At 42.3% G+C, this 24,816-nt stretch overlaps 2 protein-coding genes and 1 pseudogene across 3 annotated transcripts; 1 reads left to right on the top strand and 2 right to left on the bottom strand.

The window, feature by feature from the left end:
* Positions 1 to 1,888: 1,888 nt before the first annotated feature.
* On the bottom strand, positions 1,889 to 2,911 carry LOC309836634 (olfactory receptor 6Z7-like; the record flags this gene model as incomplete). Its single annotated transcript, XM_082676741.1, is given in 4 exon segments — positions 1,889 to 2,059; positions 2,062 to 2,742; positions 2,746 to 2,821; positions 2,823 to 2,911. Coding segments are annotated over 4 exon segments (1,017 nt in total).
* A 695-nt stretch (positions 2,912 to 3,606) lies between these two features.
* On the top strand, positions 3,607 to 4,521 carry LOC309836633 (olfactory receptor 9S13-like; annotated as a pseudogene). The gene has a single exon. The product of its transcript is annotated as an olfactory receptor 9S13-like (transcript).
* An 8,451-nt stretch (positions 4,522 to 12,972) lies between these two features.
* Positions 12,973 to 19,672, bottom strand: ZIM2 (zinc finger imprinted 2; the record flags this gene model as incomplete). The annotated part of the gene is given in 5 exon segments (XM_082676740.1): positions 12,973 to 13,832; positions 15,436 to 15,528; positions 15,724 to 15,850; positions 15,854 to 15,885; positions 19,531 to 19,672. Coding segments are annotated over 5 exon segments (1,254 nt in total).
* Positions 19,673 to 24,816: the final 5,144 nt, after the last annotated feature.

Raw genomic sequence — 24,816 nt, 5'->3', positions numbered from 1 at the left:
GGGCAAAGAGCACAGACTCAAAGTGCTCCCACACCTGGCCAGGTGGAGCTTTGAAAAGAGGAGTATTTCTGAGGAAAGAGGAAACATGAAAATTTTTGGTGGCACAAATTTTTCCAAACAATTGGAACCAAGCTCTTCCGTTTCCCAGATCATATTTGGCATCCTGCTTTTGTCACTTAGCAATGTATCTGTGAGATTTGCATATAGAGAATTTTTATGACCATTTTAAAGGGTGTTCTGCTAACCATGGTCGGAATTCAGGTGGAAAAGGTCAGTCTTGAACTTTGCTTGCCACCATGCCAAACAGAAAAGAGAGATCTGGAGGGTCTCACACCAGGAATTAAATGATTTGGTCTAGAAGTGACATATTACTCATTGGCCAGTACCACTCACATGATCCCACCCATGCATAAAGAGCCTGGAAGGTAGAGAGCTGGAAACATCAGTGAAGATGAAGATAAAATGGTAATAGCTGTGTCAAAGTGATTGTGAATTTAAAATTTGATAAATATTGGCCAATTGTTTTCCAAAAACACTGCCTCAATCTGCATTCCCACAGTAGTCTTAGAGGGTACATTGCCCCACATCCAACCAACACTGGGTTCTCTCAAAGGATTTTTTTTGGTTTAATTTGCTCTGAGCAAATTAAAAGATGCTCCACTACCAGGGGGGAGCATCTTATTACTTTGAGTTTCATTTCTTTAGTTGTGGTGGAGATTGAATATTATTCCACAGTTTGTTGGCCATTTCTATTGTCTTTTTTTGGATGAACTATTGGGTTATTTGTCTTTGTGCAAATAGTTTGGAATGGGTATCATTGTAGGTCAACTTTTGCCCATATCTTTTACTTTCTTCTCCAGGATAAATTCCCAAAGTTGAATGGATGAATGCAAGGCCATTCAGATTCTCGAGGCTTTTTGTATTTATTAGCAAACTGCCCTTCTAAAACGTACCAACATATACTCTCACAAAACACACTAGAACATGTTCATTTCCCTTGAGGCACTGTCAACACGATTTTATTTTTTTTCTTTTTGGCCGCACCACTCTGCATGTGGGATCTTAGTTCCCCGACCAGGGATGGAACTTGTGCCCCCTTCAGCGGAAGCACGGAGTCTTAACCACTGAACCACCAGGGAAGTCCCCCAACACGAATTTTTATTACTTAAAATAAAAATGAAAAATATGCTAGTATGGTAGTAAGTCATTCTATAGAAGGTCTTTCTTTGAATTTCTGTTTTCTCTTATAAAATGCATATTTATTCAATTATAAAGGTAATACAAGTTTATTGCAAAAAATTCAAATGTATAAAATAGAAAATATGAGTCCCCTGTGGTCTCATGCCTAAAAACATAGCTAATAACTCTTTGATATATATATTTTCAGATTCTTTTCTAGGTTATTAGTTATTAACATAAATAACTACTGCAATTAGTCTATTATTATTGTTTTACAAATCTTTGACATACTCTTATACTGCTTCTTTCATTTTTAACTAAACAACTTACTGTCTCCCCATGGCAGTATCTGCAAGTCTGGTTTAATCTCTTTAATGAATGCCTGTTATTTCACACTATGTATATAATGTAACATATTTAAATAATTTCACGTTGGTGGACATTGGAGTTATTTGTAAAAATTTCCAATAAAATAATGTTTATTCCAAATTTCACAGTGTTGTAATAAAAATTCTTGTGCTTAAATTTTGTATTATACTTTTTTTTACAGTGGGCAAGGAGTAAATTTCCATTTCTTGGATTACTAGAGGGCGTGCACATCTTTTTTGTAGGTTATCAGCCACTTACATGTTTCCTTCAATAGGCTTGATGTTCATGACCATTTTCCTTTTGGTTTTTCTCTCGGTGGGGGTCTTCATATTTTTCTCCTTTATTTAAAGAAGTCTTTATACGTTATGTTGCAAATATTTTCCTCCGGATTTCTATTTGCCTTTGAAAGTTGTGCACGTGTTTTGGCCACGAAAGTGTTAAAGTCAGGAGCAGGAAATGGCCGCAGCGCTGCGTGGACCTCCTTGTTCCGCAGGCAGTAGACTAGATCAGGCAGCACATGGGCGTGGCCACCGTGTAGATGACAGACAGCAACTTGTTGAGGTCAGTGGGTTCGACACGGCTGGGGCGGGAATACGTGAAGAGAACCACTGAGCAGAAGATGTCCACCACAGTCAGGTTGGGGGCGCAGGTGGAGGGGTTGCTGCCGGCAGCAGCCGAAGGCATTTGGAGCACAGCCCTCCTGATGGCCGCATATGAGGCCAGAGCAACTAGCAGAATCCTGCAAATGACGAAGGCAGAGATGAAGTCGACCAGCTCTGTCAGGGTCACGTGGGTGCAGGACAGGTTGAGCAGAGGGGAGACATCACAGAAAAATTGGTTGAGGACATTGGGGCCACAGGAGGACAGGCTGGTGATGCATGATATCTTGACCACCGAGACCAACAACCCACAAAGCCATGAGGACAAAGCTAAACCCAGGCATATCTGGGGCCTCATGAGCAGCAGGTAGGGTAGTGGGTGGCAGATGGCCACATAGTGGTCATAGGCCATGGAGGCCAGGAGGGTGCACTTGGTGCCAATGAGAGATATGAATAAAAAAAGCTGAACTATGCAGGCTGTGAAGGGCACATGGCATGCACCGGACCTCAGCCCCATGAGCAAGCTGGGCATGGTCACTGACATGTAGCACATCTCCAGGCAGCTCAGGTTGCCCAGGAAGAAGTACATGGGCTTTCAGAGCTCACCATGACTGCAGACAAGGAAAATGATGCGCGTTTTCTCCAGGAGGGTGAGCAGGTAGAGAGTCAGGAAGCACAATCCTTATGCCTTGCCTGGCAGATAAACCCAGTAGGATAAACTTTTGCACTCTGGACATACTGCCCAAGTCCAGAGACCTCTCCATCTATGTAAGAAAGAAACAGCTTTTAGAGACCATGATCCATGCAGAAATAAATTGATCAAAGGGGGAGAGCATATACAGTTAGGGCCCCTAGAGCCAATGCTACTTTGCTGTAGGTTGACTCTTGCTCTGAGCGCCAGTAAGGAGCAATTGGGAAATTGCAAAACCGGAAACGGAAAATTTAACACTATTTACTACATCTCTGATCACTGACAAGATACTCAACCTTTGTGAGCCTCCATTATCTTATCTGTAAAATGGAGGTGAAATCTATCCCCAGGAGGTCCTTAGTCCTTATGGATATTAAACATAGCAACAGACGAGAAAATGCTTTATAAAGAGAGTCATGATTATTCCTTTACTTTTTTTAAAAAAATAAATTTATTTATTTTTGGCTGTGTTGGATCTTCGTTGTGGTGCATGGGCTTCTCTTTGCGGTGGTTTCTCTTTGCGGTGGCTTCTCTTGTTGTGGAGCACCGGCTGTAGGCGCGTGGGCTTCAGTAGTTGTGGCTCACAGGCTCAGTAGTTGTGGCGCACGGGCTTCATTGCTCCATAGCATGTGGGATCTTCCCAGACCAGGGCTCAAACCAGTCCCCTGCATTGGCAGGCTGATTCTTAACCACTGCGCCACCAGAGAAGCCCCATGCACTGCTTTTTGAGCATCCCCTGCCATTCGCGAGCTTTTCCGAAGACACAGCATGACCAATCTCAAGGCAGTGCCCGTTTTCTTCCTCCGGGTTTCTCAGCGGTCCCTGAGATACAGCTGCTCAGCGCTGCTGCCTTCCTTCTGGTTTACCCGGCCGCGTTTCTGGGGAACATCTCCATCGTCGCCGCCGTGACGCTGGACGCCCGCCTGCACACGCCCTTGTACTCCTTCCTCAAACACCTCTCCTTGGTGGATATCTGCTCCGTGTCCACCACCCTGCCCCGGGCCCTGGTGGCCACCCTGCTGGGCTCGGGGCAGATTTCCCTCCATGCGTACATGTCCCAACTCTGCCTTTGTCTGCCTGGAGTCCGCAGAGTGTTTTCTCATCACCTCCATGGCTTGACCATTGTCTGGCCACCTACAGGCCCCTGGTGTACGGGGCAGCCATGAGGCCCTGGACCTGTGTCTCCGTGGCGGCGGCCTGGGGCAGTGGGCTCCTCTTCTCTGCCCTCCCCTAACCAACACCTTCTCCCTGCTCTTCTGCGGCCCCAACGTGATTGACCACTTCTGTGACATCCCGCCACTCATGCGCCTAGCCTGTGCCAACACAGGTGTCCACGACACTGCGGGATTTGCAGCCAGCGGTTGCGTCATCATCAGCTGCTTTAGCCTCACTGTCCTGTCCTGTGTGCGCATCTTGGCCACGGTGGTTCAGATCCGCTCAGCAGCCAGCCCCTGGAAGGCCTTCTCCAGGTGTTCCTCCCACCTGGCCACCGTCCTCCTGTTTTACGGCACTGGCAGCTCTGCCTACATGCAGCCCACCGCGCGATATTCCCCTCAGCAAGGGCGCCTAGCTGCCGTCTTCTACTGCATCCTCATGCCCACCCTAAATCCGCTTATCTACAGCCTGAAGAACAAGGACATGAAGGGATCCCTGCGGAAGCTGTATCTTCAGGTGCCACCTTAAGACATGGAGTGACCCAGAAATCCAGCCTCACAGGATTTTCCTTGTGGTCTTAGTGGAGGTGTTAATGTCTCCAGAGACCACCAGGAACACACTGGGTGGCCCAAAAAGTTGACAACAACGTTGATGCTGATTCATGCAGGAAGCCCCAGTAGGCAGCTGGATAAAATGGAGACGTGCCCAAGGTGCATTTAATTTAGGCAAATGGTACTGTACATACACAGGGGAAGGTAGAAAGAGGGAGAGAAAAATTTAAAAAACAGTTGACTTTTGGTATTCACGGGCTCCACATCTGCGGATTCAACCAACCGTGGATCGTGTACTCTGTTTACAATCCCTGGTTAGTCGAACCCGTGAATGCAGAACCTGTGGGTATGGAGGGCAGACTATGGGACTTGAGCATCCCTTCTGGTATCCTGGTGGGTCCTGGAACCAATCCCCTGTGGGTACTGAACGACAACTGTGGTAAGGGGTCACTTCATCCCAAAGCCCACCAATGACCCTGTATCCTGGAGTGTGAGTCCACTAGGGGACTTTCTGCTCAGCTCATCCATTTCCATGGACCTCCCACAAGTGATCACACCTTGACCTGCTCAAAATGATTCTAATGCTTAGTGGTACACACTTTCCATCTAATATTTGTCTGAAATGCAAGTCAGTGAGTTCATCAGAAGAAGCAACTATTCTGGAAGAAAAACAGTCCATATCGTACTTGCAGAGACATGGTCTTCATGTGGCTCCTTCCTAAGAGAACATCAGGGATACATTTTTCTTTCTCTAATGTTTACCTGATAGCACTGTATTGGTTGGGTTTTGGGTTCAGCTGCTTTAACAGACCAAACAACAGTGGCTTAAATAATACAGAAGGTTTTTTTTTTTTCTCTTTCCTGTAAACATGGGTGTCTCTACACCACAAAGTCATCCTGAGACCAGGTTCCTCCCATCTCATTGCTGTACCATCCCATACAGTCTCCTTATCCACGTGGTAGGAGAAGGCTTACTAGCAACTCATTCAGTCCAACTGCAGGAAGGAAGACAGAGGAAGTAGAGGGCAAGGAGAGTGCTTTTCAGATGTGACCTGGAAGTTGTACCCATCACTTCTTCTGACATCCCATTGGCCAGTGCTTAGTCACATGGCCACTCTGACCTGCAAGGGATGCTGGGAAATGTCTCCAGCTGGGGTGCCATGTGCTCAGATAAAGCTCCAGAAAAAAATGGAGAGAACAGTATTTACTATTTTTTAATCATTCCTCCACATCTGATCTCTTGATGAGCCACCATTTTTAAAAATAATTTATTTTATTTTTGGCTGCATTGGGCCTTCGTTGCGGCGAGTGGGGGCTGCTCTTCGTTGCGGCGCGTGGGCTTCTCATTGCGGTGGCCTCTCGTTGCGGAGCATGGGCTCTAGGTGCACAGGCTTCAGTAGCTGTGGCACACAGGCTCAGTAGTTGTGGCTCGCAGGCTCTAGAGTGCAGGCTCAGTCATTGTGGCACATGGGCTTAGTTGCTCCGCAGCATGTGGGATCTTCCCGGACCAGGGCTCAAACCAGTGTCCCCTGCATTGGCAGGCGGATTCTTAACCACTGCACCACCAGGGAAGTCCCCAAGCCACTATTTTTTATTCCATCTATTGTTGTGCTTCCAATTCTTCCCTTTTTTCCAGGCCACCTGTACTAGTCACTTTTATACATTATCTCTATCACTCTTTATAAAATCCTCTTCATTTTACATGTGGAAGATGAAGTTCAGATAGGACAGGCAATCTACCCAAAGTTCAGAGGGTTGAGAAAGGATCCAATATTTTGGGTCCAGAACCATTTGGGGTTCTACTTTGCGGGGGGGGGTGTTCTGCTTTTTAATGATAGAGATTGGATTGTATTTCTCTAGGACTTTAAAAAATCTTACCTTGTTGAGACATTTCTTTGGGAGTTTTTAGGAGAGGGTTGCAGTGCTACCAACATATCCTTGAGGGTTGAAGAGCTCTCCTTTACTTGAGAACATCAACCTCTTGATCAAATGCATAATCCCTGGGAGAGACATAAATTGGCATGTGACCAGCCAGCCAGATCAGGCAAGTCTTTGGTGATTCCTGGGGTTGGCAGGCACATGCCAATGAGTCCCATCCTGGTATAATCCCTTCCCCTTGTGTGGGAGGAAACTGTGATTTAACTTTAGCAAATAGAATACAGCAAAGGTGACGGGTGTCACTCCCACGATTACCTGAGATATACTGTCTGAGGCAGAAAACATCAAGGCGCTTGGTGTAACCCCCAGACCCCTGAGTGGCCAACTCCCTATCAGCTCCAAGGTCACCTCATCCGAACGACCTTCTGTGGCTCTGCCATCCAAAGCAGATCTCCTCCAGGTGACTCATCATGCCTGCATCCTGTTTTGTTACCTCCATTGCATTTATCATCCTTCTGAAATTACCTAATTATTCAGTTTGCTTGCTCTGCCCCGAATCCCCATCCCCTTCCTTCAGATATAATCCCCGAGGGCAGCGCTCTGGTCTCCTCAGTACTGTATCGCCTGTGTGTCGTAGTGTCTGGCACACACTAGGTGTTCAATGTGTATTTTTCTGAACGAATATGAAGCAGAACAGCAAAACACAAAAATCAGAGCTTCCCTGGTGTGAGCTGGGGTCCGGGGGCTGGGATCCCTGAGCCTTGGTGGTTTCCTATCTCCATGGTCATTTCTGCAACACCTGCCTGGAATCTTTGGGCCCCACAAATCCAGTTCAGACACCCCTTCCTGAATCAGATTAATACCTGCTAGTGAATCTAAACCACCATTCATTGAAAGATACTCCATTATTTTAAGTTCCACTAAGGAAGAAAAAGATACTGCCAATCAAACCATGACACCTCATCAATAGAACACATCCTGATCCATGTTAAAACATGCTGTTCAGCCTTCAGGTCAGTTCAAGCATTACTTCCTTATCACCCCCTGCTGGCCAACTTAGCCCATTTTTCCTTCTATACTCTCATCACTCTCATTTCTTCAAAATATGCATTGCAATTTTAATTATTCTATAATCATTTGTTTAAAATTTGTCCCTGACACTAGAATGAAGGCTGCATGAACACAGACATTACTTTGGCTTATTTACTGTGGTGCTGATAAATCAACTCTCTGGGAAAAAAAAATAGCATTTGTCAATTTCCATGGTGTAAACAATCTCACCACAGCCAATGCCAAGCTACTGATAGCTTAATGACCGATTTGCAACAGTCTTGAATGTTTAACGATTAGCTCTTGTGAGCTGGTACTAGCATGCTCCAGCACACAGTTGACCCAGACCAGATTCTCCCTGTACATAATAGAAGCTCAATAAACAATTGGTTAGTGAATGGATAGACCATCGTTGAATCACACTGAATGGACATGTAGCAAGCACTCCAGACTTCACACATCTACACAGAGCTCTTCATTTATCCTCCACACCTGCATCTTCCCCAGTTTTCACCCCACTTAGTGGCATTGTCATCCATGAATCAGGACAGAATCCTAGAAGGCATACTGTATGGCCAGGCCACTCAAGGTGGCTGTTTTCTTGCTCTCTCTACATCCCTGCTGGACCAGTGCCTGCATCACCTACACTCACGCACATGACTGACTTTCCTACACTTGCCCCAAGCCCCAGCTGATGATTGTTCTTATCAAACGGGCCGTGAGGGTCATGCTCCTCTGCTGGTTTCCCTGGTAACCAATGAGCCCACCTGATGTTAATTCCCCCATAACTGGCAATCTCCCCTTCCTCGCCACGGAGTGAAGACACCATATCCTGCCCGCCATCTGCCACACACGGTGAGGTGTTGCTTCAGACGTGTAAGCGCCCCAACCCATTAAACCATTGATGTCTCTGTTACTGACTCCGGGCTCTTTCTTCGGTCTTGAGGCCGGGCAAGTTCAGGCCTTGAGGCCTGTGGGGTGCAGCCCAACAACTGGCAGAGCCAGCCAGCAGACCGAGGAAACTCCTGTGAGCATCAAGATGTCGGGAAATACAGGATGGGAAATGGAAAGTTGTGGGGGCTGTCCGCTCACATGTGGGGCCCAAAGGTTTCAGGGGTGATCCTGAATGTTGCAGGGGAAATCCCAGGGTGGCTGTCCACTAGTATGCAGGGCCCTGTGGTGGCTGTTGATAAAAGAAATGCTCACACGTTGAGATACAGGGAAGTCATTCAGGCTTATACCTGAGTTAACTTGAATGTTATGCTACTTAAAATAGCCTGTTTGTGGCCTGTCGTATATACGTTGTACATCTGCTTTAATTATTTAAGGGCACACTGACCAGAAGTAAAGAATGTCCATGTTAAAAATAAAGATTAAGTGCCTCTCTTCCTTTTCCTCCTTTAATGATAAAGACTCCCTTCCCGGGTGCCAAGGCCATACTGACTCGCTGTGTATGTGCTGATCTGTTTGGTTTTTTTTTGAAACGTTGAAGAAATATAACCCTGACTTGTTTAATGTTCTTTGTTCTGACAATATATAAAACTGCTGAAAACTGGAGCAGCTTCTCAAGAGTAATCTGGGAAGATGGCTTTCAGGTTGGCCCTCAGTTTGGCTTATAAAAATAAAAACTCTTTTCTATAATAAACAAAACTCTTTCCTATTCTTCTACAGATTATTATTTTCATTAACATTGCTTTGGTGTAGTTAGCAGGATATCAGAAGAACCCACCTGAGGTCACCTGGGGTCTACTTTAGACCACGCTTGTAACAAGCATGGGCCCCTTGAGCCCCTCTGGCTTCACAGCACCCTTCAGGTGATTTGGTGAGTTTTTCCTGATACCTGGGTCTCCTTATATTAAGTGATGGTCCACGACTTTTATTTGAGCTGTTATCTTAAGACTTGGAGTCTTAAGAGGGTGCCAGTAGGTGTCCTAGGCAGAGGACCTGGGGGAAGGTCCAGGCAGGAAGGCCTGGAAGGAATTTTGCAGTGAACTGGGTTGGCTGACTTTTTAAATGTGGCTTAAAATTGGAAATTTAAATTTAGATTTGCACTTTATAGTAAAATGAAACTAAAAGAAAGCAGGAGATTGTGCTTCTAAAGCCTCCCAGCTTCTGGACAGGCAGCCACCCACTGGAGCTCCCGCTGGCTTCTACAATTGGTACGGAGCCAATACTTACAGATATTTACCTAACCCTAAATTGGCCAAGATGAAATTTTTTTTGACATTCCAAACCTAATTTTGCATGCACTGTTAAACACAGCTGGCTTGATAAAACATCTTTTCAAAATTCTGACCCTCAGAGACAAAAGTACTCCTAGGAAAAGGCTTGAAGTTATAACTCTTATCATGTCCTTGAAATGCAAACACAGCCCATGCTGCCTGAGACTACAGCCTTGGCTTAATTAGTAGAAACTAATACCTTAAAAAAAATGGACTTTTAAAACTCAAGCAGGAAAACTATGAGATCTCTGTGTCTATCTGGATGTATGTATGTTTACGTATGTTATAAATGTGATCTGTTTCTACCTACAGATGATATTATCAATATGAATTTGTAAAACAGCTCTATTGACTTAAAAGTAAGCACTTACAAATTAGTATTTTTAAATGTAACAAAAAAGTAATCCAAATGTTTAAAGGATCATGTGATATACAATTACTCTTTAATAAATGAAAACAAGCCTAAGTTGTTGCTTTGATTAATATAGACACGTCTTTAGGGTTATCAGCATTAAGTATTAATACTTTAATTGTTCCTAGGTTTACTAAAAGTAAGTTCATGTTATCTTTGTTACAAAATTTGTCAGCAAGAAAATTAACTTGGTATGATGATATTTTCATAGGTAATGAAATAGAGATCAATGGGATTAAAATTTTTACATGAATTCTTTAAAAATGATTGTTTTACGGTATGTCTACCTAAAATTAATTTCTCCAGATGTTTGATAACTTGAAACTTTAGAGTTTTCCTAAATTAAATTAAATGATGGGAATTCACTGAACATCCAGATCATTTTCAGTTAAGATAAAAATACTGAAACATTCATTGCTAAACATGTCTAAATTTACATACTTTGTCATCTTTAGAGAAACACTAAAGATTTTGGGTTTATTAAACACATATCTTATACCATATTAAAAAGAGAAATTATGGGGAGGGACTTCCCTGGCAGTCCAGTGGTTAGGATTCCATGCTTCCACTTCACAGGGAGTGGATTCGATCCCTAGTCGGGGAACTAAGATCCTGCAAGCTGCGTAGTGCAGCCAAAAAACAAACAAACAACAACCCAAAAAACCCCACAAAAAAACCAACAAAAAAACCCCAACCCAAAACAAAGCACAAAAAACAAAACCCACACACCTATAGTTAATGAATCCAAATGGGTCTCTTCACCTGAAAGGCTGAAGTGGGTTGGGTACCATGGCAATGTACCTGTACTTCATCCCTCCTTCAGGGTCTCACCTGGAGAAGACCTGACTATCAGATGGTCTGGGCACCAGCCCTAGACCCAGAGTGGTAGGAGATTCAAAGCTGGGGCCCAGATGGGTGTATGGCTGATCCTTCTGAGGTGGTGGTATTCATAAGTGTGTGTGTGTGTGTGTGTGTGCGCGCGCGCGCACATACTGCTATGCTTCTCTGCATTTTCCTTTAAGAGCATCTGTGGCCCCCAACTGCTGGAAGTGTCGGGTTTGGCAAGCTTGAATGCATGTAGTGGGGCAACAGTGAAGGAACCCCATTTCTGGGATGCTGGATTTTTGAGAATTATAACAAAAAAAGAAAAATCCTACACAAAGAAACCTACAACTGCAACAGTATGTAGGAATAACTAAGGGGAACTTACTTTGCTGGCTGATAAAAATGCTTGAGTACATAAAAGAACAATATCATATTCCTGGATCTAAGTTTAAATGTAACAATGTTAATTCTTCCTAATTCATTTATAAATTCACTTCAATAATCATCAAAAGGCTGTTTTTAATTGTTGAACAACTTTTCATCTGGAAGAGTAATAAAATTCATTTTTCTCATATAAATATAACACACATAAATAAACTTCTTAAAGGCACAGTGATAGAAAACTCACGAGGCTATAAAAGTTAAAAAGAATACAGATCTATGATATAATAGGGTGACAAAACAATGAAACAAAGTGGATGATCCAGATACAGAGCTGTATTATAAAATAAAATATTATGACTATGTATCACTTACTAAAATTGATGTTGGGGCAATTAACAATGGGGGATAATTTTTTTCTTCACATAATACATCAAAGTAAATTCAATAATAGTTAAAGTATATTTTACAAATAATAAAAACTGGAGGAAAAAAATACTAATGTTTAGAGAAGGTTAGATTTTTTAGGTTTAAAAAAGATATCAGGGGCTTCCCTGGTGGCGCAGTGGTTGGGAGTCCACCTGTAGATGCAGGGGACACGGGTTCATGCCCCGGTCCGGGAAGATCCCACATGCCGCGGAGCGGCTGGGCCCGTGAGCCATGGCTGCTGAACCTGCGCGTCCGGAGCCTGTGCTCCGCAGCGGTAGAGGCCACGGCAGTGAGAGGCCCGTGTACCGCCAAAAAAAAAAAAAAAAAAAAAGCTTTCTGAACCCCTTATACTACAAGTGTCCCCATCTGATTTAATGTGAAATAATGTTGGGATTACTAAAAAGGAAGACGGCTGCAGTCAGTATAGTACTGTACCTATTCTTCAGAGGGGTATGGCAGGAATAAAACAAACCTGGGTTGAGCATCAAGATATAAAATAAATATCTCATGGAATCTCAAAAGCCAAACCTAACCAAACCACACTGGGGTTCAGTTCTTACCCCATCACTTACAACCCAGGTTAAATCAAATGACAACTTGGAGTTTCAAGTTTGCTATACCTGTAAAAATGAAATAAATATCCTCATACTAGGTACAATGCAGCATTCCTTAAAAGATCAAATAATATATTTGGTAATGTTTTGTAAATCAACAAGTACTGTGTAAACATATTACCAATTACTTCAGCTTTGTGGATGAATCAACATAGGCACACCTCAAAAATCTTTTTACCATGCCCTCTGCTGATACATCCCATGTGGTAAAGATACTGTATGTAAACACTTCTGTAGTAACTTAGCCAACAGAGTTCCTGTCTGGAGCCCAACTACCAGTTGCAAGTTTTCTGTCAGGATGTCAAAATCAAGGTTCTCCATTCTATGGATAACACCAAAGAAGGGCAAAATCTATTAGCTTCTTTACTATGCAACAAAAATATTCTTTGTAAGGTTTTTTGCCTGGGTGACTGACACATGTGCTGACTCTCCCTTTGCAAAAAGATTGTTTTAACCTCTTGCAACCATTCTCTGTTTTCTGACCACACCACGAAGAATCTTCAAGTTGTTAACAAGGTGTGAGGGCTGGTGGAAGACCTTCTCATATTCAGAGCACTCAAAGGGTCTCTCTCCAGGGGAAGGTCAAAAGTGTTGAGAATGTTCTGAGTCAAGGTTTTTCAACAGTAACTGCGCTCAACCGGTTTCTCTTGAGAATGGAGTTGATAATGTTGAGTGAGGCAGGAGGGTAAGCTGAAACACTTCCCACACAGCTGACACTGGTAAGGCCTCTCTTGAGCATGAATTCTGTAGTGCTGAATGAGATGGGAATTCCAAATGAAGACTCTGCCACAGTCACAACACTGACAGGCTCTCTCTCCGACATGGTTACGTTTCCGCTGATATCGAATTAAATGTGTCTTGTTTCGGGGCAAGGTGGGTGGAAGGGCTTTTGCTGCCTCATGGGCTTTGAGATGTTGAAAAAGATGCACATCCTGGATAAAAGCTTTGCCACACTGGAAACATTCATAGTAGTCCTCCTGACTATGAATTCTTATGCAGCCATTGATATTTGCACGCTGAGTGAAAGACTTTCCACCTTCATTGCACCTGGGGGACTTCTCACGTGAATGAGTCTTCTGATGTCTGGTGAGGTGTGCCATGAAGTAGAAGGCTTCTCCACACTGTTTACATTCAAAGGGTTTCTTCCCTGTATGGATCTGCTCGTGTCTCTCACGGGCCAACTGGGTACTAAAGCTTCTTTCACAAAATTCACGTCTGTTGTGTTTGTTCTCTTGGACGAAAGGCCTGCTGTCTACCGGCTGGGGACTGGTGCAAATTCCAGGAGGAGTGCGTTCCTGGGGATCCTTTCCTAGAAGACCCTCTGACTGTTTAGTAAGATCTAAGCGTCTCTCAAATTGATCACAGTCATGGCTTCTTTCCTGAGGAAGGGTCTTGGGGTCATTCATTTTTACCGGACTCAAAAGTTTCTCCTGTTTGACCTGGTGCAAACCCAATGGATCATCGGGAGAAGACTCTTCTGCACAGACACACCAGAAGTTACCTACGTCCAAATCCTGTCTTCCTGCCCCTGAGGATGGTTTTTCTATAGGCAGGCTTTGCTCTGGAGTTACATCTTTGGTTTCAGGTTTTTTCTCCCAATCTAAAAGCAATGTAAAAGTTCCTCTACTATTTTTACTCAGAGAGACACATCATTGTAGTAGAAACAGAAGAAAGAGACCAAACATAGCAGAACAGTTCTTAAAGAGGTTTGAGAGTTTTCTGGGAACCTAAGGAGAGAATGGGAGGATGGAAAGGACAGTAAGCAAGGAAGGGTGAGGATGAGGCAGAAAAGAGACCATCCAGGAGGACTGAACGTTGACAAAGATGCCAGAGACACAGACAGGAGAACAAGGAGGAAACCAGAGAAAGAGCTGGGATTGGGGTTTGTTTGCATCCAGACCACGCTTGGCAAATTACTACTATTCCAAGCAACTAATAGCTGTGGCAATAAAGGGATTCCACTGTCAAGTCAATGTGGGAGATACCATAGGATCCAAGTCAAGCAGCTTTCAATCCCGTAGGACTCTTCAGAACCTTTAATTGGCATCTCAAATTCCGAAGAGGGGAAATATAGCATGCAGCATTTCTCTAACTGATCTCATCATGGAACACTTTTTTTTTTTTTTTTTTTTTAAAGAACGCCTATTACCATATTTCTACAGGACCATTAGGGAAACACTGGAGTAAACAGGTCAACAACCTCTTGCTCAGAATAAAGCAAAAGGATTCTAACTCTTTTCTTGGCTCCCAATCTCTAATCTTACCCCATTCCCTTCAATTCACCATTTATTAAATGTCTATTTTGAGCAAAGCATTATCCAACCAGATGGTCATAATAAGTCTGTAAAAAGGACCCCAATCAAGCTATAAATGACTACAGGAGAAGAGATGGGGGTGGGGGTTGATTCCATTTAGGAACAGGAAAAACTCAACGGAGGGGATGGCATTAGGGCTCAGTAAGCAGTGAAGCGGGTGGCAAGCTTATAAAACATCCTGAGCAAAGACACTGAACTGTGAAAATACACAGTCCTGGGGAGCCAGCAACACAGGTTTCTACTTGGAATATCTGTGAGAGATGAGGGTGGGATGTGAATTTTAGGCCAGATTGGGATGGATTTAAATGTTTTGCTAAAAGTTTGGATTTTCCTTTGAGGGTGGTAAGAAGCTGGTCAAAAGTTTGTGCTTTATGAAGGCAACCCCCTGAGTGGGGCTGGAAAAAGGAGTGGTATCACGCCAAGGTTTTTTGCTTGTCTCAGTTAAAGAGGAAAGACCTCTGATTTCTAGCTGCCAGAGGAAAGGCATGAATGAATGCATTCATTCATGTTGGAACACTAGAGAAAAGGGAAACTGGCCTCCCTGGAGCTGCGCAGGAGAGGAACTCATGCTGCAGGAAGAGATGAGCTTCAGAGAGGAGATGAAAGAAGTACTGAGTGCATGTGATGTGGGGAAGCAGCATGAACCCCTGAGGTGAGAGCACTTACCAACCTTCGCCCTGAGCTGAGAGGGCTTTGGGGAACAGCTCCCAGGCCCCTCCTGGCTGACCGGGGTTGTCTTCCCACGATTCCTGTCTCACTACTCACCTTGACATATCATTGTACTGCTGTCTTCCTCCACTGCACGTGACTCCTCCGCTTCCAGCCTTGAGATAATGTCAGGTTTAGGGAACTGGTACCCTGTTGAAGAAGGAGACTCACAACTTGGGGGTTCTGTCCTGTACCCACAGGAACTCCCAACCTGGGTTATAAAGACGGTGAGATAATAAGGAAAATGCAAATTTAAACAGAAGAAAAATAAAGCCTGTTTCCAATGATTTTGCCACCAGGGACATATGGCAATGTCTGGAGACAATTTTGGTCATCACAGCTTACCTAGGGAGACCAGGTTCCTAAAATTTTCCAGCATCACTTCCCGGTAGAGTTTCCTCTGAGCAGCAGTAAGGTAGGTTAATTCCTCTGGACTGAAGTCCACAGCCACATCCTTGAAAGTCACCAGCCCCTAAAATACCAGACACACTCCTAAATGATTGAAATCTAGGAATTATCCCAAGGAGGGGGAAAGGTGCCTGATGAGAGGGGACTGACCATGAAGCAGATGTTCAGACCAGCAGAAACCTTCTAATCCAAGTGTTCTAATCCACTTAGATTATTTCTACGGACTTAGAAAGATACCTTTCTTTGTCTTATAGTCTGAGAGAAGTGAGAACATTTCTGAGATAGTTCCTGCTAATTTTGACAGATTTGGGTTGCAGGAGAAAAATCCTTTTAAGTCACTTTATAAAGAAAGAAAAAATGCAAATAATTAAAAGCTGAGCAGTATACCTCAACCTCAGGAATCAGAGACAGTTGGGTTTAGATTCTGGGTCTGGTTCTTTCTAACAAGCTTTATGAGAATGGATAGGTTAAGCCTCAGTGACTCATCCATAAAACACAAAGAGCTCATAAATATGAAGAGATATTCGATCTTATTAATAAATAAGAAAATACATTTCAAAATGACAAAGTATGATTTTATACCCATTCAACTGACAAAAATTAAGAAGTCTGACAATACAAAATATTATCTTAAATGTGGACCCTTGGGGCCTCTTAGAAGATGCTAAGGGAAATGTAAATTAGTAAACCACTTTGGACTCAGAAATTCTGTTCCTAGGTATATTTGCTCATGTGTACTTGGAGATAGATATGTTCATAACATCTGTCTTATAACATCCAAAATATGGAAAAGACCCAAACATTCATTTATAGTAGAAGAAATAAATATATTATGGTATAGTCATACCATGGAATAGTATTCCAGCAATACAAACTAATTAACTACAGTTACATGCAACAATTTTGGTAACCGAAGGGTGAATTTAAAAAGCAGATATTAGAAGACTACATAAGACTATGATACCCATTTTACTAATATACATCTTTTGTGTTTTTATGGAAACATTATGCAGATCAATGAACATATGACTTAAACTAGAGGGCATGTACTGGCTGCCCAGCTCCTATAGAGGGATTTATTTGGCTCACGTGTGTTTTTTTAAATTCTTTCTTCAAAATTCATATTAGCTGCCAACACCAAAAAAATTGTATATTTCAAATTATTAACTGGATTTTTGGCTTCTCTTTAAGAAAATCAGGAGATCTGGGGATCGGGACCCACGTTCTCACACGGTGCCATCAGCTGAAGCCGAGTCATAGCTTCCCCTTAGATGCGGCAGGTGCCCCCCCAGTTTGTCATAATCCACCCACTTACATACGGTATTCGTTTATATTACCTCAGTAGTCCCTGTGGGCATCTTCACTTGGGATCCTTGACATGGACACTGTAAGGACAGAGGGCTACTCTCAGGAATAGATCATCTAGGACAGTGTTTCTCAACTTTTTTCCCCCCATCTCTCCCTCAAGGAGCATTTTTAGACAATTTTTTTCCTAATCGTCACCTCCCTCCCATGAATTCTTTTCTGGTTCTAAAGGAAGTGTAGCATATTAATTTCTTCTAGGTTTCAAAATGTGATTTAACAAGAACATTGAGCAAATTAAAAAAAAAACACCTCACAACAGTATCATGTCCCTGTAATAGCTGCCATTTATTTCATATATAAAAAGGAGCATAATAATAGTACAAACCACATGAGGGTGGTTTTGACTAAGCCAAAAGTGGAGATAAAATGGAATACTAAACAATGAAAAATTAATTCAAAAGATAGGAAAAGAGGAACAACGTTAAAGATATAGTATGTGGGGTGGTCATAAGTGTGACAGAGAAAAATAAAGCAGGGAAGGGGAATACAAAGGGTCAGAAGAACATTTTTTATACGAAAGCCAGGAAGAGGCTCAGTTAGGTGATGTTTATATAAAGACTTTGAGGAAATGAGGATGTGGTTTAATTAGACGGGGAATGTCTGGAAATCAGGAAGGTGAGGTCCCCATATTGGAGAACTAAATCAGAAGAAAGCCCGACTCACCTGAGATCTAGCAGATGGTATACTGTCAAACATCGTTGTGCCCTTCTTTTGTTGTTCTTCGGTGTTTCTCTTTTCTGCAAGGACAGAGTCCCGAGCAGGGAAACCTAGAAGGGGGCAGAAATGACCATGGAATTGAGTCCAGTCAGGCAGCGCCCATAGGCACAGAGAGTAGCCTGCCACCCCCACGCCATCCTGTCCTGCCACGGGACGGAGCAGCAGTCCTGGACTTCCTATGACAAGAGAAAGACCACAGAAATCATTTCTCAGCTCAATATGGCAAGTTCCAGAAAAGAGTTCTGGTTATCTTCCACCTCTAAACTCTTCCATTGCTTCTCAGTACCTTCAAAATAAAGCAGGAGTTCCTCTTTATTTATATCAGTGGTCCTAGCCTCACCGTCCATTCAGTTGCCAGAGAACCTCAGTTTCCCAGTTGTAACATGAAAATGATAAGACCTCTACTTCTAAGGGTTCCTGTAAGGATTAAACATTACATATGTAAAGCACACAGCATGCATTTTTTTAAAATGGCAACTCTTATTACTAAGCTTTCCCTACATCTTTTTCACTCACTGATCTAGAATACAACCACCACCTTCCCTACAGAAACTTGAACCTTGAAGGCCTTCCTTGCCTGCAGTCTCTTTCTAAGTGTATCTTTCATTAATCTGTAATTTTTTTCTCATATCTTAGAGAGCTCTTTCCTTTCCCCTGAATTCCAGCTCCATCAAAGGCTGTGCCTTTGGTCAAGTTTAAAACCAACGTGGGACAATATCCCACATGTCCACTGGAGGCAGTGTAACACCGTGATTAAGAGCACAGATGCTGGTGCCAGCCTCCCAGCTGAATCCTGACTGCCAATTACTAACCGTGGGACCAGGGGCCAGTCATTCAACGTTTTTGTGCCTCTGTCTCCTCATTTATGGAAGGAGGGTAATACCTATTTCAAGGGCTATTAAGAGAAGTAAATGAATATTATAAAATACCTAGAATGTAGTACATTTTAAGTGTCCAACATGTTCACTATTAACATCTTCAAAATTCTTTTAAGGAATGCAGGTGCACAGGACTGATCAGAATCCTTAATTCATGATACATCAGTATTCAGCCATGCATGACCCTCATGTTTATTTCAAATTTGTTTATACTTTTAAATGTAATTAACCCATCCCACTGGTCCACACCCAAGTCTTGTTCCCTTGTCTTTCTCTCCTTGTCTCTCTCTATATACACCCAAACAATACTTTGTTTTTAGTATCAATTTTATTCAAAGGACTATTAGGAGTGAACAGCTTTCTTCTCTCATTATTGAAATGCCCTTAGTTCCAATCTAGTAACTTGAGTTTCTAAGAGACAAGTCAAATTTTAACAGAAGTTAAATTTCCAGGCCTCATATCTCCCACATTTTACGCCCTCTTTTTTTTTTTTTTTTGGCTGTGTGGTCTTTTGTGTTGATACTGAAGTTCAGGCTTAATAGGAAATGTGGAGGGGAGGGGGAACAAAGCTGGAGGGAAGGGGTACTCCTAGAGAAATAATAAATAAGCAAAAGCCAAACCCCTAATTTCTTCCATTTCACACAAGATTAGGCAGATTAGACTGGATTATAAAATTCATTTGTTCAGTCATTCAACAAATCTTTATTAAGCTCCCTATTACATGCCAGGTATACAGCAAATGTTCAATAAATGCAAACAGCCAGTTGCTTCTTTCCTCTCTCACCTCTCTCCGCACACGCTTGGATCAAGTTTGCCACCAGGTTTCCTGCTTCCTTGCTGCTCTTGGGCTGTTTTGACCTCACCCATGTCTGAACCTCCTCTGGCAGAGTATTCAGAAACTGCTCCAGCACCAGTTGCTCTATCATCTGCTCCTTGGTGTGGGTCTCTGGCTGCAGCCATTGCCAGCAGAGCTCCTGGATTTGGCTCACAGCTTGGTGAGGCCCAGTCACTGACAGGTATTGAAAATGCCTAAACTTTTGGTGAGAAACTTTCAGAGCCCCTAGGTTTCTTATGCAGATGGTTTCTGGATTTTTTTCTTGATCGTGTAGATGAATGAGCTGGGGATTCCTCAAGATATCCAAAACCTGTCATGTGCAGCATCTTTACAGCTTGGCCCTTCAAAGGATGGATATACTCTAAAAGGCAGGCTGTTTCAGAACACACTGCTGTGGAAGATGGTGTGCAGAGTTGTACCAGATGAAGAAAGGATTCAGAAACCTCAGGACCTCCAGAAATTACACGGAGAGACTCACAAATGGCTTCCACAGTTAGGACTGGACAGCAGAGGTTATTTGAAGCAAAGGAAGTTAGCTCTTTTCACACAAATGTCTAAATGAACATTCACATAGATTTGCACATCTACAGACAGGATGCTGCCTCAGTCACAGTACCAGGTCTAGAAGATCCACAGGCACAGGCTAGAAAAATTTCAGAAATGGCAGTGAAGGGAAAAGAGGCTTGAACCCCAAACCACAATGAACTGAACTAACTGATGGATCACAGAAGAATGTCACTTAAAAAAGTGAATTTGGGGCTTCCCTGGTGGCGCAGTGGTTGAGAGTCCACCTGCCGATGCAGGGGACGCGGGTTTGTGCCCCGGTCCGGGAAGATCCCACATGCTGCGGAGCGGCTAGGCCCGTGAGCCATGGCCGCTGAGCCTGCGCGTCCGGAGCCTGTGCTCCGCAATGGGAGAGGCCACAACAGTGAGAGGCCCGCATACCGCAAAAAAAAAAAGAAAAAAAAAGTGAATTTAAATGAGTTAATACAGAATGAGGAAAGATCCTTACAAAACATACATCCTACAAAGAACTGGATTCATATGCAAAATATATAAAGAAATCATACAAATCAGTAAGAAAAAGGCAAACAAAACAAGAGCAAAAAGGTTAAAAGATCTGAGCAGGTACTGCACAAAAGAAGACAGCTAAATGGCTGTAAATATATGAAACAGGGCTCAACTTCATTAGTTATCAGAGAAATCTGAATTAAAACCACAATGAGATATCACTACACACCCTCCAGAATATTCAAAATGAAAAACTCAGATGATAGTCAAGCGTTTGAGAGGAGACAGAACCACAGAATGGTATATTCATAACAGTGGAATTCTAAACAGAATTGAGAATATGGATGCATCTTGCTGTTGAGTAAAAGAAACCAGGCTCAAAAAAAGGTCCACATTACATGAGTCCATTTGTACACAGGTCAAGAACAAGCAAAACAAGTCTAAGGTGTTAGAAGTCAGAATGGTGGTAACAGTTGGGACTGAGATTCGGGGGGCAGTGGTAATGACTGGGAGGGGACAACATAAGACGTTTCTGGAAAGCTGGTAATGGTCTATTTTCTTAATCCAGGAACTCATGACATGGACACAGTATGTTCGTTTTGTGAAAACTGAGCTATATACTAATGGTTTGTGCCTTTTTCTGTATTATATTTGACTAAAAATTTTTTAGCTGTGTTATAGTCGTGGGGAAATATCTAGGTTGTAATATTAAGTGAAAAAGCAGGAAACAAACTTGAATATAGAATGTATACTCAACCATATAAAGCACAGGAAAAAAACTGGAAAGTAAACCAAAATACCACACCAAAGGGGTTATCTATGAGCAGTGAGACTACAAATTATTTTTACTGGTGATTTTATACTTTCTCTCTCAAAACTACTTCCTAATTTCAAATGTCCTACAATGAACCTTCTATCTTCTATGATCAGGAAAATAAAAAATACTTTTCTTCTATAAAATTTGCACTCTATGAAATCACGAACAAAATTGCCACTTGGGGGAAACATTTCCTTTTTTCTTTTCTCCTCTCCACTAAAAAACATGCACCTGTGATTTATATGACAAGCAGTTTTTCTGTTTGAAGGCATTTTTGGTTTTCATTATTATAAATCATAATGAGTGAACACCACTGAAACTAAGTATTTGTCCACATCTCTGATATTTCCCTTCTAGGACAGATTCCTAAAAGCGAAATTACCTGGACAAAGGGTATGAACTTTTTAAAAAGTTCTTAACACAATCTGCCAAATTTTCCTCCCAAAGGCTTCCACCAATTTCTTCTTCCAATCTCAATATATAAGATTACATACCCACCCTGCACGTCAATAGGCCAGCTTCATGGGCATGTAACCAGTGCAGTCACACAGAGCCTCAGAAGGGCTCAAGCTTAATTTAATGCTCTCTTGTTGCTGTCTTGAGACTTTCCATATTTTAAACAAGGGGCCCCACTTTTTCATTTTGCACTCCACCCTGCAAATTATGTAACTAGTTCTGCCAGCCAAGAACATTATCATTTCTCAAAATCTGTTGCCAATAAGACAAATTAAAGATATATTTTATTCTTTAATTTTGCATTTCCTTTGATTAATAATAGAGCTTACTACTTTTTTCAGATTTATTGGCCAATTATACATTGCTCCTATCCTTTGCCCTTTTTTCCTATTGCTGATTGGTAAAGGCTCCATATAAATAAAGGATATTCACTCTTTGACCTATTTGCTTAAAAAAAAATTCCAACCATGCCACACTTTCTCTTTAGTCTTCATAGAATTTTAATATTTCAAAGTCCAATTTATCACTACCCATTCAGAGATCAGTTAAATATTTAAATATATTTTCTTATTTCTTTATTTAAACATTTCATTTTAATTCTTTAGCTGGAATTTAGTCTGGGATAAGGTATGAGAAGAGTATAATTTTTTCTAAAACCTTTCCCACCTACCACCAATTATTAAATTTGCTATCGCTTCCTTCTTGGGATGTATGAGGCCCCCCTGAATTGAATTTCTAGGTCTGCAGCCTCCAGGGAAGGATCCTGAGAAAGGAGTAGTGGAAATGACTGTGAAATCCTGCCAGCCTGCCTCCCAAGACTAGCCAGGTCCAAAGCTAGAGCAGAGAGTCACAATCCTTTCTCCTGGCCCAAAGAGGGAAAGCAAGACCTTGAACAGTCAAGGCCCTCCAGGACACAGGTACTGAAAAGAAGCTCATGGCTCTGTCTCCTCAGAGGGCACCCTCAGCATCCCTCCTTTTCTCTCTTTTACATAAATTCTTGATTCTGCTTCCCTTAAATATTTATCTTTTGGAGCTCAGTCTTATCCTAATCCTACACCCCTTATCATCCAACTTTTAACCACATACCTCAGTAGTTGTTGGCACATTGTTTTTCTTCCTAACATTTTTTTTACTCAAACTTTATTTTTTAACTCTTGATACCACTAAAGCCATCTGGGCAAAAGGCTCTCTGATGTCAACCAATTAATGACTCTGTTCGGTGCTTTGTAATGCTCATTGGTCTGCTCAGGTTTTCTATTTCTTGAATCCAATTTTTAAAAAATACTTTTCCAGGAAAATCATCCATTTGCTTGAAGTTGAAATATATTAACACGATTGAGAATTTGAAATATCCTAAGTACACAACTTTATCCTGTCTATAATCAATGTTGCTTTATTCCTAGTTTGTCTTTTTTGTTAATTACTGCTATTTTTTTCATTATTGCCACGCATCCCAAGTACCAGCTGCTACTTCCAATGCCATTATTTTTGTTTTCTCACGTATTAGTTTCACTTATCTTTATTATTTTCTTACTCCTGGTTCCTTTAGAGTTTTATCAGTTTGTTTGTGGGACTTTGGGAATCTCCTGAAACAAATGCCTAATTTATTTCATTCTTTCCTGACTATTGAAAGCTGTTAATTTTGGTTATATATCAAATTTAGGGGAAGTCACCACTCCTGTTTCGATTATTTTTAAAATAATTCATAACGGCACTTCTGATTTCTCCATTCACCAAAAAGTTCCTTAGAAGAATAATTTCATTTCCACTTTAAACATTCATTATTAAATATTTACTTGACATACGGGAAGTAAATGGTTTCTTTATTTTGGAACATTAGCCATCTACACAAAATGATGTGGAAACGTGGGTAATTAGTAGCACCTTTCTAAATTTAGCTTTTCTTGAGACTTCCCTGGTGGTGCAGTGGTTAAGAATACACCTGACAATGCAAGGGACGTGGATTCCAGCCCTGGTCCGGGAAGATCCCACATGCTGCGGAGCAACTAAGCCTGTGCGCCACAACTACTGAGGCTGCGCTCCAGAGCCAACGAGCCACAACTGCTGAGCCTGTGTGCCACAACTACTGAAACCCACGCACCTAGAGCCCATGCTCCGCAACAAAAGAAGCCACCGCAATAAGAAGCCCGCACACCGCAACCAAGAGTAGCCCCTGCTCGCCACAACTAGAGAAAGCCCACATGCAGCAACTAAGACCCAATGCAGCCAAAAATTAATTTAAAATAAATAAATAAATTTAGCTTCTCTCATCTGTGAAAATAAGGAAAAAGAAGAAAGACTTTTTTCTCATGTTGCTGTAAGGTTTAAATAAGGTGGGAGCTGAAAATCACGAGGCATACCATCCTGAAGAATCAATTTTTAAGTCTACTATTAAGAAACATGTTTTATAGTAAGACGAAAATAGATGTATTATGTAAGTTAATGCAAAAATATTATGAATTTTGAAACGAAAGAGGGCAGCAAGTAAATTTCCTGAAAGGAGAAAGGTAGTATTTATACTTTCTATCCTTTCTACCCAAATAGCCCCTTCTATCTCACCCCCACGCCCACGCCCCCGCAACCCGGTTCTCCAGGGAAGCATGTTAGAAGGTAGTGACAAAAGCAGCTAATATGTTAAACACTAAAAAAAAGCTCAAGAGTTCCTAAAAAAAAATGTATGAGTGATGGTAGGTTGCTTGATTTCTGAGTAGGGAAGAACTTCCAGAGAAATGGGGATGAGAGTGGAGGGAGAAGGGGGCGGAGACCAAGAGATCCCAGGTGGGCAGAGGCTGTGGTGGGAGGAGGAAGCAGGGACTGAAGGGAGCAAACAGAAGAGAGGTGCTGAGGCAAGAGAAAGGGAGCAAAGCAAGGCAAGGCAGAGTGCAGGGGCAGAGCTGAGGAGTGGGGCAAGCTAAAGGGGAAGCGCAGAAAAGAGCTGCCAATCTGGGAAA

Source organism: Grampus griseus (assembly GCF_964374135.1).
Source record: "Grampus griseus genome assembly, chromosome: 19".
NCBI lineage: Eukaryota > Metazoa > Chordata > Mammalia > Artiodactyla > Delphinidae > Grampus > Grampus griseus.
This window is presented reverse-complemented; position numbering and strand designations above follow the sequence as displayed.